This window comes from Pempheris klunzingeri, chromosome 17 (assembly GCF_042242105.1).
Source record: "Pempheris klunzingeri isolate RE-2024b chromosome 17, fPemKlu1.hap1, whole genome shotgun sequence".
Classification (NCBI taxonomy): domain Eukaryota; kingdom Metazoa; phylum Chordata; class Actinopteri; order Acropomatiformes; family Pempheridae; genus Pempheris; species Pempheris klunzingeri.
Window position 1 is genome coordinate 7,848,188 of NC_092028.1, and position 18,432 is coordinate 7,866,619.

Sequence of the window (18,432 nt, forward strand, 5' to 3'; positions counted from 1 at the left end):
CAGGCATTGTCTTCTTACCAGACAGCACATCCTACCTCACTGCATCCAACATCTTTGGTCACCTGTCACAAAAACACAGTGGGAGGTTTGTTGATTGATCCCAAAAATAGGGAAATCTTTCAGAGTTTGTGCGAAGAAAATGTCCAGTAATACTGTACTGAGAGTCTAAGGTGTGAACGACTCTTTTGAACATTCATTCATGTAACTTTTAGGAGTTTTTCAGTCTTTTGTTCATGGCTTTGGTAGCAAACATACTAACATCACTATATACAACAGAGTGTTTATTCTGTGTTGTTGTATTGGAATGATCCTGGCTGGAATCACCTCCTTTTCTGTGAGTCTCATGGATCCAATTTGATGTTGACACTTTAGATTATAGCCCCCAAATCCAGTGTAAACACTTTGTAATTACATTAAAGTACCACCTGGACACCGATGGGTAGATACAAGGGAATAAATAAATGTATAATCATCATTATTATAAAATAAGTGTATGTGTGGGAGGCACCTCAAAATAACATATTCTGTAAATGCTTTTGTAATTACTCAAACGTATTCATTTATCTCATTGTACATACGGGGTGTCTGACATCTTTTCTGATACTGTATTGGACATATTGTATTTTCTGTTCAATAGTATCTAAATTAGTGACGGACTGTACGGCTTCATGTTCTTGCCCAATACCAAATATTTACTTTGTATATATTGGTGATCAAAGCTTTGATCTGATGGAGGAGCACTGCCACAAAAAAAAAAAGCTATGCTCAATATCTCAGCGAGACACACTCTTACATGCTTTTCAAATATATGCAGGAATAGTTCACTGCAGTGTGCCTTATATTATATGTTGTTGAATAAACTTTAAATAAGTTAATAAGTAAAGGTAAATGTATTTGGCCTCTCTACTTGTGTATGAGCTGATGATATGACATGAAAAACATACATGTGCTTTTTTCCTGATTGCACATATCGCTCCTCAGCACTGAGTCTTGTAAAATATTACACACACATTTCGAACAGCAGCACGTTCCAGGGTGTCGTCGCTCGACATTCACACATAAAGCAGCGTGGGATGGCCCACAATCCACTGCGGTTATGTGTTTGTTTAGGCCGCGGTTTGCACAGTGTGTTCATCAGAGTTACAGTAGTTGTTACAAGCACTAATGTCTAGTTGTCTACCGTTATTATTATTCGTATATTCTAACGGCATAAACACTGATTTTACTCTCACATTCCAGCTTAATGACTTGGAGGTTAAAACAAAGACATGCTGTCAGTATTTTATATATATATTGTGTTAGCATATCATCTCTTTGGGAAAAAACGGTTCTGGTCAGACACCAACAACTGCAGCGTGGTTGTGATGCAGACGGCCAGATGGTGACATTGTCTCCACGCCCAGTAATGTCCAGTTAAACCCTCTCTTCCAACCCAGGAAATATTGATCATATTATTGCTATTTTCTAATACAGTGGCATCAGGCAGCGGCACTGCGACATTCACCCCATGTACAAAAACTAGTATTATTCAACACCCATTTTGTAAATATGAAAAATATGAGTATGCCAGTTATATATCTTGTATCTATAATCTACGTGCCTCTACATGTAAATTATATTTCTATGTCATTGTTTTAATCCAGTGTTGTTTCTGAGAGCCAGACGTCTTTAACCAAGCCGTCTTTGAGAGCCTGTGACACACACCGCACACATGCAATATCACCGCAATACCTCGCAAGACCTCTGAAGCCCCCTCATCTTGCATTCAAGACTCAAGATGAGAGAATGTGGTTGGCGGACTTGTTTGTGTTGGTGTGTGACATTCAGGATTTGTGACATACAACAGGAAGTCTACTGGTATTTGATGGACAATCTGAACAACACATTTCTGTTGCATGAAGAACAAGGAAACATTTGCTGGACCCCCCACAAGAGAAAGTTTTCTTTTTTTTTAGTAAGATATACAGTTCTAGGAACATTTTGCAAATGCTGCTTGAAGGGTGCAGGACCCTGCAGCGAACATTCCAGTAAGGTTATTCAGGAAAAGTTTCTGAAAACTACGGCCAGTAGCATGAAGAACACAATAGCTTTTAGAATTCATAAGAAAACAACTTCCAGATCCCTCTCAGTCCCTCTCCAGCACGCTTCAGTCCACATAGCTAAAAAAAAACCCCAATGCTTTTCATTGCTGGTAGCTGTTTCTCAGCTATCGTGTTTGCACTAAAGATATTGAGCCTGACTGAGTGAGGATTCCTGGAAATGCCATTACAATAAAATCACCGAGCTTTAATGACAATATTTCACTTTCTTTTTTTTCTTTGAATTATTATTTATTATTTTTATTTCTATTTTTTATTATTATTATTTATTATTTTTATTTCTATATATATTTTAATTATTATTTATTCTGTTTATTTCTTCATACCTCAGCACTCCTGCACTTCCTGGGTGCACATTTCCTTCTGACCGCTAGGGGTCCTCCTGCACGTCACCACCTCCATCATGACAGTTGCTGGTTCGACTGTAGCCTCAGACGTTGTTGTTGTCTATAGCGCGCGCACACACACACATACACTCTCACACACACACACACACACACACACACTGAGCGTATTAGCCACGCCCCTCTCATGAATAATTCATCACCTCCCGTCGACCGGAGGAGACTCGTGCCACCGGAGCTCTTCAGACGTCAGCTCGTGCTCACCGGAGGACAGGAATAATGGCCGGAATATCACCTCCCGTGGACCGACGGGGCCGTTAATGATATCCGGTAATGCGTGGGGAGTGGGGAAGAGTGGGAAACCGTCTCACACGCCACCACTCCGTCGGTTTCTACCGGGGATCCACGGAGGAGTACACACCGAGGGCTCCGTATTAACCCGACCGTGACCGACCCATTATCTGCCGCTCTGACGGGCTTCCTATCGCCGCTGATTTGAGGGGAAACCAACGCTCCAGGTGGGCTGGTCGTGTTTCCTGTCAGGGTCCGTGTCTGGGATACGTGTGTGTGAGGATGATACTGTAGTAAGATGGTGTGTGTGTGTGTGTGTGTGTGTGTGTGTGTGTGTGTGTGTGTGTGTGTGTGTGTGTGTGTGTGTGTGTGTGTGTCAGCCATAATACCAACAAAGATCAATAAGCCATATGATGATGTTAGAAATGTTTCTCGCTGTTTTCATCCTGTTCTTCCTGTGGTTCCTCTATAATCAGTATCATCTCATCCATGTGATCCTACAATGATCTCAAAGATGCTCAACTCCCCACAGCAGCTTCGACTTCCCTCACAAATAACTCATCAGTCAGAAGATCATAAATCCTCACTTTAAACCCGTTGTTCACTGCCACGGGGGCGAACACACACTTCCATGTGGTCCTGAGGGCTGCACACACTCTTTGGAGTGTGAGAAGTAGACTAGGAGCACAGGCTAAAGTGAAAGGGAGCCTGGAACAGATAACCTTCACCAGGAAATGTGTGTGTGTGTGTGTGTGTGTGTGTGAGAAGGATTTTTCTTTACGCGCCCCTCTCTTGCTGCCTTCCCCGTTCCTCTGCCCATGTTTTCTCCCCAAATGTTGGTGGCATTACAAAATTCCTGTTGCTTGTCCTGGGTCGGACATCTGTTTGAGGCCAGCTGGCGGTTAACAGTTGTTTTGGCAGGAAACTGAAATCCTTTGTGTTGAAAATGACGGGATTATCTCTCACAATACTATGTCCATTATTAATCTGTATCATTGGGCCGGCTCTGAGAGTGTGTGTGCACTGGCTCTATCTATCTATCTATCTATCTATCTATCTATCTATCTATCTATCTATCTATCTATCTATCTATCTGTCTGTCTATCTGTCTGTCTGTCTGTCTATCTATCTGTCTGTCCGTCTGGAACTCTGGATGTGTTTATGCAGCAGCTGATCGTTCTGACCAAGTTGTCTCTTTGCCATATTTTGTCCCCTCTCTGGCTTCTTTTCCTAGACAGTAGTGGTGCAGATGGGAGTAATCCCATGTTAATCTGCCTTACCCTGTAGCTCATAGTCTGGGTTTAACACTGCTCTGATTAAAAGCCCCCCCACCATGTCCGTCATTAGTTTAATTATATCACAGTGCTAATTAAAGGAATACAATGCGCGGGGACAGTGTTCAGTGCCATGGCAAGGCAACGGTGCCACGGTGAGGAGGAATTTCCTTCCCCTTCGCAAATTCCGGATTAATTCCAACACTTCCCATCACATCACCTGCCCTTGTGATTATGTTCCTATGTGCGTTTTGCTAAACCTGTCTGGCTGAGTCACTCCCATCTTCAGCCCAATGCGCCAAAAATAAATGATGGGATATTTATCAGAAAATAGCGTGATAACTAATAGTGTTAGTGTGCAGCGCCTGTAGGAGCACAGTCCATCATTCTGACTTCCTGTGGGAAGAAACTGTCTCGGAAGTGGGCAGCGTGTGATTTAATGCTCCAGTATCATTTTCCATGTGGCGAGGGTGAGAATAGAGTGTGGGGCCGCCCGACTGCTGTCCTTGATGATCTTTTGAGCTTTCCATATTGCAGAGGGTAATGTACCTACCGTGGAGTCATGCTGGTCTCCAGCAATTTGCAGTCCTAAGCGATCCAGCTGCCATGCAGTAGTTTGTAATCCACCCTGCAAGAGGTGATTTAGGTTACAGGCACTACTGGAGAAAAATGACTATATTACTTATTAGATCATATTTTTTTAGAGGGCTTCCTTCTCAGACCTGTTCCTGATCATCTTTTGTTTCAAATAAGCCCGTAGGGCCAATTTACCAAAAACAATTATGCATAAACATAATGTGTAGGGAGGGTTTGATGACAAGAATTATGAAGAATTATTTGGCTGAACACTGTTATATTTGATATTTACGGCAGGTTGGGTCAGATTCTGTTGGTGTTATGGCTGCAGTGTTTGAAGTTATGAGGTGGACTATAGATATCAGTCACCTGTCTTAAAGAATACAGTCCATTACAGCACCACCACAACAAAGTCCATGCTTGAGGTATGAACAAAAACTGATGTTATGAAGAAAGACACCTGATATTTATTGCGGTTCCATTTACGTTGTACAGTATTAATGTCAGATTAACATTCAATCTGGACAGTTCAGTAACAAATGCAGCACAGAATATAATTTATTATCGTAGATCTTCTTTGTGTATATATAGTGCTATATGTGCTACGTGCATATTAAGTCAGCTATTGCGGAGCACCTGTTTCAGTGCATTATAGCCAGCATCAAGTAGAGTTGGATGCTGAATGACGGCTACTGCTAGCAGATAGTAAACAACAGTTGAAATCCTTCAATTAGAATTGTAAGAAGATCACATTAATATCTTAATCACATTTAATGAGGATGTGTGGACGCTCAGAGCTGAGCAGCAGCTTGCTCTGTCAGTCTGCATTAGCTAACGTTAGCCGGTATTTTCAGTTTTAATTGTCAGACATGACTTATCAGACGTTTATTATTATTATTACTGTAAGAACACTAATACTGTACAAAGCATTCACCACTAATTAGCATACAACACAGAGAGTTTCTGCTGCTTAGCCTGCCCCCATTAATATAAATGGGGTGGACAAAATGATATAAACGCTTGCCACAGTACAGTTCAACAGCACCACAAACTGCGTCCTCCAGTTGGATCTACACCTCACTGAAACTGATTCTAACCTATATGCAAGGATGTTGGTATTAGTTTTAGCTAGGTGCACCTCACAAACTGTCAAGCAAGCGTATATTAAAGGTGCATGCTTGTATTGGTAGGTCCAATCAGAACAGGTTTACATTAGCTTTATCGCAGCAGACACGGTGGCTGCAGCTGTTTTCATCCTCTGTTAGCGAGGAGAAGACGATGGCAGGCTCAGAGGGGTTTTCAGTGGGTGGGGACCGTCAACCTGCTGAGGGGCTGGAGGACGTCACATGTTCACAGTCCCTGATGACATCATAAAGGGAGCCAAATCTAAACGAAGCGTTTTAATGCACGTTTAATGAAAGATTGGAGCTGGAGAAAAATGAAAAGATGGTCTTTTGTCACAGTTTGACGTTCTCTCTGAAAACCGGGGTCACATGTGTATGTTAAAGAGACTTTTAAACATGCAGAACCAAAATTGGTTGGTTGATTGGTTTGTGGTGTAAAATTAGCAGCCAGCTCCTCCAGCCTCCTCTATGAGGGTGTTTGAAAGTCATTCTGGGAATTGTAGGATACCTCTACAGGTTGAGGTGGAAGTAAACAACGGCAGGTTCAGTTTACCCAAATAGTTTGACAATTTTCCAGTTACTGATATTGTAGTTTGCTTCTGTCTCCACACACGAGATGGTTCTGGTACTCCGAGTCCTCAAATGATTATCCACTCTCAGCCACTGGGGGCCACCAGTGCAGTTACTTCGTGAAGGTTTAAATTACTTCAAAGAGTGTAAAAGTGGGAAAAAAAAGGTTACAGCCTAAAAAGTGAACATATCAATTGGCCCTTTGTTTGTTTATGTACAGGAACTTTTTTCAGCACACACACACTGCCTTCCTGTGTGTGTGTGTAAGCCTAGGGAGTCCTGGGCGATTACAGGAAGTCAGGATTGGCTTCTCTGGGGAAGAGAGATAAGGTAGAGAGAGTGTGTGTGTGTGTGAGTGTGAGTGAGTCCGTGTAGGTTCAGCTGTTGCTAATAACAAACACACACAGAGATACACAACCAAACCAGTCTTGTAAGTGTGCGTTAGGTTTAGAGTGTGTGTCTGAATAAGCTGTGTGAACGATACTGGCCGTTTCCTCTGCTCATAGGGAGCAACGCCTCTTTGTGTGTGTGTGTGTGTGTGTGTGTGTGAGTGTTTTTCAAAGGGGAAATCCCTCTGAGGTGTTGGGGAAGAGAGGCATCAGTCACTGTAAAACTCAGGTTGACCTACAGGAGAGGCAGTGTGGACAGCATCTCCCAGCATGCCTTAGATCATCAAAGAATCCCTGTAAGGAAGTCGTGAGGGCGCTGGAGTAAAGGTTATGTGCTCAGCTGCTCAAACACGCACATGATAGATTTTTACCCGGGAACAGGTAGATCAGGTAGAAGAATTTGAATTGAATTTGCATGCTGTGCAACAACATTTTGGACACTGCAGAGTTCCAGTAACTGTTCATTTGCATTCCTGGATTATATATCTACTGAAGTTAGTACATCAGATTATAGTCACTGCAGTTACACACCAACTTCAACAAGAGTCTGCAGGAGTTTAAATATCGTAACTGCTTTTTAAATGAGGCTGCATCGCGTACGTAATGAGAAACTTCACAGGTGCTCCTCTCTGTTATCTCAAACATGCGCCCGCTGCAAAGTTTGAAAATAATTGCCACTACAGGATATTATTAAGATTATTGTGCCAGTGGGAGCGTGATCTCAAGTGATCTCTAGGGGAAGCAGATGTGAACAAACTAACACGGTGCAACTTGCTTTGGTGATGCTTTGCAGTGAGAGCAAACATGACCGAAGGCTAATGGAGTCTGGGTGGGAAAAAAGAAGATGGTTTAGGAGATGCTGTTTGTATATCTTCACTGGTACTACGCTAGCTAAGGTTAGCCTCAAGGGCTAGAATGTTTACCGGTGCTTGACGACACCGTGTGGTGCTCCAGGTCTTCCATGTGCTTGTAGATTTGTCTTTTTTATTGGCTATTGTGGTTGGCTAAATCCTAAATATTGACTATATTTGAATTTTATCCAATGAGTACGATTGGTTCTGTTAACCCTTCACATTACCAAATAATCCGAACATCCGTACCAATCAAGGTCCCAGACCAGATTTCTCCTCCGATCATTGGGAGGGCTGAATCGGGTTGAATCAGCCTAAGACTCCTGCATCATGTTCTGCCGGAGCTGATCGGCAGCCCATTCTAGTCAATGCTTTAAATCCCACCAGAAACACCGTGGCACGTTTTAGACGCGTCTCAGAAGCAGTTTGGCGCTCCGCTAAAGATACGCACCTGGTCTGTTTTCGATGGAAGACCACGTCAAGCAGCGCAGAGCAGGCAGGAAGTCGCACGAAGAAACGGCAAAGAGAATCCAGGCGGTTTTCAGAATAAAACTCTCCTTGCAGACTTTCAACCATATATTCCTTCAACACATTAATATTATTGGCACCAGGCCAAACGTCAACACCATGAACAGCAGGAGGTTAGTCTGGGATGTGGAAGAACAGTCTCACTTTAACTTTAACCGACTGTCTGTAGGTTAGAACTCAACAAAGTGGTAAATCCGTACAAGAAACACATTTCAACCAGACTAAATAAGAAAAGTAGCCAGTTCTTGTCAGAAGCATGGGAAAATATGAGCAAGTCGGCTAATCGGCCAGGCAAATGCTCTGTGTCTGAAACGCTTCTGAAATGCTGAGCAGAGGACAGAATAAAGCCAGACGACAGCCGGAAGGCGACATAGACGTGCCCGGTGGGTTTACGGTTTTCGGGGAGTCCTTTACATCGCCACAGTGGTGCTTCGAACTAAATCGTAACATCAGCATGCTAAATTGATCACAATAATATTAATGATAAAGAGTGAGAGACTTCAGTTCATTTTTGGTATCGGTGCCCACAATCAAAAAAGGAGGAAAAAAAACCCTATCATTTGTAAAATACGAACCGTGTTATTAATAGTCGGATAACGGATGTTACAATTATAAAGTGAAAGAGTCTTCTGCACACAGCAGCAGCAGCAGAGTCCCAGCACAGAGCAGCAAGGGTCAGGTTTCACTTATCACATGTCGAAGGGTAAGGAGAGCGGGCTGACAAGATGATGGTGGACGATTTGGCTCTAAAGATCTAACGCTTTTTGTCACTCTTCACAAAAATAGGATCAATTAGTAGCCACGGAAATACTGGGGTACAGACCAGCAGATGGGTACGGTCAGTCGGTCAGTGGTAGAAATCATTTGGAATTATCAGCAGTAGAGAGAAGAGAATGGCAGAAAGACTGTGTTTGCCTGAGACAGAAAGCAAGACACCGACAGTCAACATGACTAATCATTCCCAGACACATTGTATGATTCAGGCTAATTAGGGAAGGTTTACAATACACCATATGGCATCCTGACCACCACTGACACGGAAAGTAGCTGCCCGGAACGGCCGTCAGTAAGCTTTCGACAAATTACAATTTTCAGCCAGATTATGGTGCTAGAGGAAGGTCGTGATCATCAGAGTCAGTTGGATTCATCCTCGTGGCCTGTACCAAAGTTCATGGCAAGTTCCATATTTCAGTCATATTCTCTCCTTTTTTTCCCCCCTCACTTTCAAAATATATTTTAGATCCACGCTTTTTGCAAGAGAACTTTGTTCAGCGTGCACGATGGTGGTTAGCATCTGCTTGCAAACATGAACAAAACAAGTTTTAGGTGCATAAAAAAATGACAAACTATTTTGTGATGGAAACAGTCAGTATATAGTAGTAAACTCCACTGTGTGCAGTAATGGGGTCGTCCATCTGTGCTGTCCGTGTGTGCTGGTGCGGAAATAAGGGGCCACTTCTACTTCTATATGTTGTGTCCTAGCATGATGGTAGCTAATGCTTGGCTCTTAGCATGGCTTCTTCATGATGAGAATTTACTATACAGGGTACAATTATTCTATACTTGTCAGGACAACACATTAAAACAGAAGACAAATATACTGAAGGACCAGTTAGAGAGCGATTTGGGTCAACAAAGAGCTTCAGACATCTTTTGTAGCTAAACTTTGTGTTCCTCTGGTACTGTAGAGAATGTTACTGAGAATATTGTTATTTGAAAAGGCAAAGTTTTAGTTTTACTTTGCTCAACTAACGCTACAGTTTGCTAAATGCATTGGATGTAGAACTTAATTTTGGATAAAATGTCATTGTGTGTTTAAGACAGACGAAGTTAGAGGAGGTCAGATGGAGCAGTAACTGACGACAGATGGTGTGTGTGTGTGTGTGTGTGTGTGTGTGTGTGTGTGAGAGAGAGAGAGACATGCGAACACCATAGTCATATCTCTCTCTCTCTCTCTCTCTCTCTCACACACACACACTCAGATGAATGAGCTTCTCTCCACATCAGTGCTGAGTCACATTTACTGGCTGCAGAGCCGCCATGAGTCACCAGTTTCTTCATTTCATCTTTAATTTTGTGCGTCTTGTGATTTTTTGTTTCCTGTGTTTTTTGTTTTGTTATTTTAACGTACTTTGACTGCAAGACTGCACACATGAAATTGGCAGTGGCTTCTATTCATTTAAAAATGCATTTGATGTCTCTAACTTAAAAAACAAAATAGTTACCAAAGTTTATTAAAATCACATATTTTTCGCATTAGTTTTGGTATTTCAACAAATAGAGATCCTCAGAGGTTGCCACTTGGGACAACCAACCCCACACATTGTTCCAATGTGTCTTTGATGGTTAATAACTTGCTGTTAAAGTAAAATACAAAATGTAAAGCGGTACCCATTTTAACCCAAGACCTTAAGCTTCCTTCTAATGTCAGAATGATGGTTGAGTCTTAATGTGTTGATGATGATCAACTCATACGAGAGTAGGAGGGTGACAGCCGACCCCGGCCCCCCCCCCAACCTCAGCTGATGCATTAACCAAGCTGGCAAGTTGATTTACTGTACATATTAGTGAACCAGTTAGTCTTCCTTAACTATTAAACTTGAGAGACGGAGAGAGAAAGAGAGTCTGTCACCTTCTATTGCAGATAACACACACACACACAACACACACACACACACACACACAGAAACTCTTGTTTGTACTATAATGGAATTATGGTAAATCCTCAGTACGTGTGGCGTTATTTTATAATAGGCATTATCTGTCTTACACGACACATCTGAGACACCAAGTAGCCAAAAAATAAATGACTGCTACTATGAAAAAAATCAGTTTATAGATGCATTTATGTATTATTTATACATTATGAATCTAAAAGTGAAAAATGGCATAGTTTTTATTTCATTGTTGTATTAGTGTATTAATAAATCACCTCCTCTCTCAGCCAGACACAAAGGAGTCTTTGCCGTACTTTCCCAGCCACCAGTCTAATTTGTCTTGAGTGCATTTACATAAAAAAAAAACAACATTTGTCTTTTCCACACACATGTACTGTCACTATAATGTATGTGCTGCTGTTCGGTCATGCATGTGTGTGTGTGCCTGTGTGTTGTGTGTGTGTGGGGTGTGGGGTGTGGGGTGTGTGTGTTTTGACTCAATCCCATCATTCCTGCTCGCTTGTCACCAAGGATTAGCACACTGACACACATTACACACACACGTAAGGCTGAGCTAGCTACTGCTGCTGTACGTCATTAAAGCATACATCTGCTCCAAGGAGAAGCTTTTGTGGGACGTTCTCTCAAACAAAAATGAAGCTTAGTCCTCCTTTCCAGGACTAAGTAGCTACATTTCAGTCATGCTCATAGTTTTTTAGTTTTATGTGCCCAGGTTTTTCAATATCTGCTACTTGTTCTGTTTTAACGACTTCAAGAATTTTTTCAAAACTTAGTTTAAACACAGATATGAAGTGGTGTTTACAGACGTCTTACCTGACTGGCCAATCACACACACACACACACACACACACACACACACAGCATCTCACCATTATGGGGTTTGTCCTTTACTTCTCTCTTGCTCGCTCTGCACCTGGCTGTAGAGCACCTTATCTACTCTCCTGTGACTGCACACACACACACACACAGAGGCACACACACACACACACACTCAAGATTGTTTGGCCTAAAGAGAAAATGTGGCTAACAATGGAAAGAGAGAGAGAAAAGAGGAAGACAGCAGGAAAAAACGAGACTCTCTGCCACATTCTCTGCATTATTATGATGATCTGCTGATACCTCATCTATCATGTCCCTGTGTTTGTATTGTGTTTGTGTGTGTGTGTATGCATGTCCACGCATGCCTGTGCAAGGATTGTTATACAGCAGCAAAACCCACATGCAGAAACCTCCAATATGCATACAATAGTGCAAAAACCATTCGAAACTATACAAAGGTACTGCGAAGGCATTGTCATGCTTTTAATTTTTTATTTAATGTATTTTTAACTTTTTGTAAAGTCTCTTTGAGTTTCTAGAAAGGCACTCTACAAATAAAATGTATTATTATCTTAAACAGCTGTTCTGCTGGTTCTGGACAGACAGACAGACACAAACACACACACACACACACACACACTGCCACCCACCCTACACACAACCTTTGCTGCATGTCCTAAACTTTTCTCTCCTGTGTGTCCTGTCTGCCTCTCACTGGCTTTTTCCATAAAGGTGAAAATTGCCAAAAAATAATATTCAAAAAAACGAGAAGAAAAGCATACGTTTACATACAAAATACTGTGGAACTCAAAATATTACGGGACACTCTAGAGAAAAGCTTATATTTTCTGAAAGCACAGCTGTTAAGCTGATAAAGAAATCTAAATTGTATGCATACATATTGTAGGCAAAGTTTACACAGAAAGCTGTAAAAATGGCAATAGAATGAATGTTTAAATACAAAGCTACTAAATAAGACTGTCTGAGAGGTCTCTATGCTGCAGGCCAAGTGGAACGACAAGGCCACAATTTCAAAGCTGTCTGGATCCAAAGAACTTAAGCTCAGTTAATTATAACGCAGATTCCTTCACTGGCGTGTTTGTTAATCTGCCGACGGACTCTATTTCAAGTAAAACGGCTCGCCTCATAATGCAGATACGAGCACACCTGTGGAGAGAACTGATCTGAGTTAGAAGGGAAGTCAGAGTGAATCGGAAAAAGTCAGAGATTGAGCTTCGCTTGAGCTCACAGACACAGAACAGAGCCTCATGTTACTGTTTATGGAGATTAAGATGTGTCTACTGGATAAGATCGATACATTGGACATTTTGAACATTTTGCAAACTGAGATAAAGTACTTCAAAGGAACGATCAATGCAATGCATGATTAAAATCTTGCCTTTGTAATGATAAAAAAAAGAACTATACATGTGCAGCCTTACCGCAGACATGGAGACAGTAGTACGTACGGAGCTGCCCCGTCATTAAGGATAGGACATAGATGGACATAGAGGACAAGATAGGACATAGAGTTATACGTGCATCTCCAGTAGCCACTGACTCAAAACGGGAGGATTTGTTAGACAAATGTATTGTTTTTACATGCACTCACACAACTAATTGCAGCATCTCCAATAGAATTTTGAGGCTAAAACTTATTTACATGCAGCTTCTTGGAAAATGCTTAAAAATGAGACAGTATGATTTATGTAGGTTTGTGAGGAGTCAGATTTTCATCTATTTTGGTATTATAAGGAAGTGGCATTATTTGGATCAAAATTAAAAAGTGGACCTCTGTTTACCCGTCAAATAGATGACCTTTAACTATGATTTATTGTGTGTTTTAAAGGATAAGTGCAGAATTTTTACACCTGGATTCGGCTCCAAACAGGCTGCAATCGTTATGGCCAACTGAGCCTGATCAAAGTGCGCTCCACTACAAGTGCTTGTTTTTGCCACTGACAGGCTCAGGTTATTTGAAGCGTCTGACAATGTTACCGAAAGGATCCCTGCAGAGATAGACCGGGAAGATCCTTTTGGTTTAATCAGAAACAGCCGTCCTCTCGCTGCCTTCAAAGCGACCAGACCACTCTGACAAAAACAGCAATTGTACCTTGCAGAACACCGTAGTTGCTGGTCTAAGGGGTGTGCCACAAAGCACATTTAACATAGCCAGGCTTTCCTTGCGTGAGCTGGTTCAACAAACCCAAAACTCGCAGTCAGAGATAACGAATGTCAACTGTCTTTGTTAATCGTCATCATTTTACTCCTTTTCTCAGTAAAGACAAATAAAAAGACACGTGTTAGTGTGTGTTTGATATCACACACTTTCTACATCGCCAACTGATTTCATTAAGGTTCCCGTGATAACATGACGCTACACTTTGCATATTCGGTAGAAGGTCTTTTTACAGCACTGAATCTACATCACTTGTGGAGAATATCATCAGGGAAAAAAGAGGGCGGAGCTTTTTACAGGCGATTTAAGCCGAAACTCTGAACATAACTTCCTCCGCACCAGTGACGTTTGCAGCATAAGTTACCGTGGAGATCTAGCCAGGTTATAAGAGAGTGACACTGTCAAACCAATACATATGGAATTATGTATGAGAGTACATGTGTATACGTATACAGTATGTGTGTGTGCATATGTGATGTGTATATGATGATTTATAGATGTATGCATGTGTAGGTGTGTTTGTATGCATATGCATGTTAATTTACCTTTTGTCCTATATGCACTCTTTGATGTAACAGCAACACTCCTCTGTGGTATTGTGATTCTGTGTTGTTAATGAAGCTGAATGAAGTCAAATTAAGCGAAAATATTTTCTCAGCATTTGACAATGAAAGGATCGACCCCCTCAGGGAAGCCAGCGGATGTGTGGCCGACAGTAGGGTACCGAAATTGAAGAGAAACTGGCCTGTAGACAGCAGCCGAGACTGAGACAGGAAGAGAGTAGTCAGGCACGCTGCTGTGATCCCTGGTGGTCGACAGAGGGGGACAGAGGTCACTGGTTACATATGCTGCTTAAACTGTGACCACCAGGTATTTGAAACAATGGTTGGTGTGATCCCTGGCTTTTGTGACACTGTCATTACACACTCCTCGATTACGAGCACACGGCACTATTTTTCCTCACAGTCACAGACAAAACTATTTTTTTTTCTCAGCGTTTGTTTCACACAATATATGTAAAATACCCTTACCTTAACTATAACCATGTCTAGTCTCCACTGTCACACACTAACCCAACCCAAAACCAAGTCTTAAATTAGAATACTTTATCTGGCTGTGTGTATTTAGCTAACATTACTTGCCGTTTAACCTGAAGCCAACCAGTAAGAGTCGCATGGAAGCTCTTTGTTTCTCTAATTAAATCACCTTTTGGTCAGCCTTTGTTCTAGTGACTCATATATGAACTCCTGTAGCCGTCAAACAGCACACACACACACACACACACACACACTGAAGCATATACCAGAAGGCAAGCAGGGCTACATTCTATCACATTCTCATTAATGGATCTCTTAGCAACGGCAGACGGTTGCCTAGCAACAACATTGCCAGCCAGCAAGTTGGGTGTGTTCAAAAGTCACACTGTAGTAAAGGAAGAGAGGGAGGGGGTGTGTGCCGAGTGTGTGTATATGTGTGAGTAATAATTCTACTGCCAGTCGGACAAATGAGATATTCTGCAGAGTCAGCTACGTAACTGCAGAACACTCATAAAGTATGTATTTCATACACACACACACACAGACTGTGCTTCAAGATCAGTGTGGATTGGTCTAATGTGGGCTGAATGTATATATTATAATACTAACTGAAAACCTGGTCACATCAGAAAGCTTGCGAACACAGCATGCTTCTTTGTTAGCTCACTAACAGGACATTCATTTCACGCAGCTTATTCCAAAGACATATTTGTAACCTCAACTCACATGACTGTCTGCAAACCACGTCTGTTTCATTGGGCAGCTTGTACTCCAACAGAGGAGGTAGTATAGCCACGCTAATGAAATTAAAAGCCAATAAGCTAAGATCACTTCCTCTATTGTGGACTCTCCTGCTCTCCATTCCCTCAGAGTTGTCCGCACACTTTATTATTACTTGTCTGCAGCACAATCCTCTAAAGAAGACATTAGTGTGGGGCAGCTAAAAGCATAAACTATTTTTCTTAATAGTTTATGATATAGATGGGTCCCAACTGCTTGGCTCTATCTCAGCATTGGCCTTGCAAGGTTCGAGCTGATTTAAAACACTAGATGGTGTGTGTTGAGGTGTGTTTTCAGCTCAGGAAATGCAGATTTTTAATGTATTTTATAAGAAATACATTCACATCATGTAGTATACAACTCAAAGAGCATTTCTAAGTGTGCAGTTCCTCTTTAAATATGAGAGTAGTAGCTGGACTCCGTTCGAAGGTTACAACATTCGTCTGTCAGTCACTCCAAAGAGCACTAATTAACACGTTCTATCTCTTATGTTTAATCTGTTTGAAAAAGAAAAGAAGTCTGGTGGTTTGAATTTAGAAAGAAGTGAGATAACCAGACGGCTGAGGCCCACTCCTCATCTCTGTGTGATGCTGGCAGCACGAGGCCACGTTGGGCACTACCAACATAGCACACTTGAATCCCTGACCGACCCTTAGACTGTATGTAAGGACGGACAGTATGACAGCCCACCAAAAGTGACTCCGGCTCCAAATGGAGTCATCAGTGCGACATGGCAGCGGCTTTATCCAGGACACTTTGGCTTCTTTTTTGTAGAGTGGGAAGAAGCAAGGACACGTCATACATCTTTAACTAAGTAATTAAACTGCGCAGCTCTTTCCAAATGTTATCAGACAGAATGGATCAAATTCTGATTCGTGGGGGTTATGATCTCTTTCACAATGCAAGTCTATGAGAAAATGACTTTTTGTGCCCAGTGGCATCATGTGTCGGACGCCACTGTTCTAATTACATGCTTTGGCTACTATGTCAAATTAGTTTAGAGTCTGCTATATTTCCAAACTGTAGGTGGTGGAGTTGCATTGTGGGTAGCAATTATTAATCCTCACAGTTCCCTGACTCCCTCTCTTTCCCCAGGGGGTGTTGACGTCGTTGAAGTCGTGCCTGTGTGACCTGTCGTCGCGAGCCGACATGTTCCGAAACAGCCTGAAGATGTTGCTGGGAGGCAAAGCCCGCAAGAACAGCAACAGTGGTCAGTACCCCTATGTGTTTTTATTACATTATACTGTATTTCTTTTGGACCAAATGATCATGTGTTGTGTCCGTTAAGGACGATCTACTCTGATTATATTGTCATGTCAGATACTCCATATGTGTTACATTTTACAGAGGAAACGTATCTCTGCTCTAGATGATCTGTAAGCTCTCTCTGATGCCTCTCTATAGGTGGCAGTAGCATAGAGTCAGAGGGGTCAGAGGTCAGGATGATGGAAGGATTCACTCGCTCGCTGCCCTCTTCTCCGCTCCTCAACCTTCGGCTGGCAAAAAGACCTGGTAGGACTGCCTATCTATCTATCTATCTATCTATCTATCTATCTATCTATCTATCTATCTATCTATCTATGTGACGACTGCGCACCCACATACAGTATGATAACAATCTGTCATAAGTCAAATACTGGAATTCACACTGACAAGATAACACACACTCATCACACAGAGGGAGAAACAGATGGCGTTCTCCAGCTGAACTGTTGGCGGCTACGACGCTAACATAAGCCAAATAAGCATGGCTGCGTCACGCCATATTCTGTGACTGCACAAATGTCCGACCACAGCCAGAACCTGATTGGACGGTGCAAAACGTTGGTGTCTGACGAGCTTTCACACAAACAAACTGGGCTTCTTGAATCAGCAACCTACAACATGGAGACAGCTTCAAAGGCCCTGAAAACAATCAGCTTCCTACCATTGGTCCTCATTTCGCGAGAGATTTCACATATTATTTGTATTTGCTCAGTTGGAAAAAGGTCAGATCATGAATCGGGCCAAAAGAAGCTTCCCCATCTTGAACAGACTACGAGCACACTTTAAAAATGTGTAACGTTGTGAACACAGCATCCTTTTATTCTAATCAGGAGAGAGCAGTTGAAAGAAGGGCTTGAAAAGTTCATTTATTTCGTTAATTTATTTGCAGGATCTGTGGACCTCATTGTGATGTCGTGATTTTACAGACTTGTTAAGCCATACAGGAACATGTCCCTCATGGAGTCGGTGGAGAAACCACAACCAGTGCTAGAACACTGTCTTTTTCTTCTTCTTTTTCTCCCTCTCTGTCTCTTACTCTGTCATGCACACACACACAGCTGTGATCTGTTACGCTGTGTTTGGCAGCAGAGGGGGGTTGACCTTTGACCTTGCATTTGATCGTCCCTCTGTGCCTTAGTGAGAGAGGAAAACACAGAAACGTAACCCAACCTCTCCTCTCCTCTCCTCTCCTCTCCTCTCCTCTCCTCTCCTCTCCTGCTGCTCCTCCTCTTCCTCGTCCGAAGGGTTGCTTTGACACACTTCTCCTAAACATTACCATGTGGAGCCTCTCTCCAGCGCTCTCTCTACTGCTCGCTCTCTGTCAAAACAGGAACATAATGAGACAAGGAAACTTCTTAAAGTCCGAACATCATGCCCACATGCACGCGCAACCTCTGATTTCAGTTTGTTTCTCTTCACTTCTTCATGTCTTCTCTGTGTTTGCCTCTTTTCTCCTCCTCCTGACTCCGGAGGGCGCTGAGTATTTGGTCAAAACTTTTCGGCATCTGTTTCATTTTCATGAAGAATAATAATGAAAGAGAAACTTAGAATGTATTTGAAAACTGCCTTTTAACATCACAGTAACTACAAAATAGAGCTAAAACCAAACTGTAGCACTCAGGGTTTC

General features: G+C 42.2%; 1 protein-coding gene across 1 annotated transcript in view; it reads left to right on the forward strand.

The window, feature by feature from the left end:
• Positions 1–2,882: 2,882 nt before the first annotated feature.
• Positions 2,883–18,432, forward strand: part of tanc2a (tetratricopeptide repeat, ankyrin repeat and coiled-coil containing 2a) — a 37,734-nt gene continuing 22,184 nt past the window's right edge. Inside the window, exons 1-3 of the mRNA XM_070847419.1 lie at positions 2,883–2,961; positions 16,635–16,746; positions 16,944–17,051. Coding sequence (XP_070703520.1) covers positions 16,689–16,746; positions 16,944–17,051 — 166 coding nt within the window. The 5' untranslated portion in view covers positions 2,883–2,961; positions 16,635–16,688. The remainder of the gene's footprint in view (positions 2,962–16,634; positions 16,747–16,943; positions 17,052–18,432) is intronic.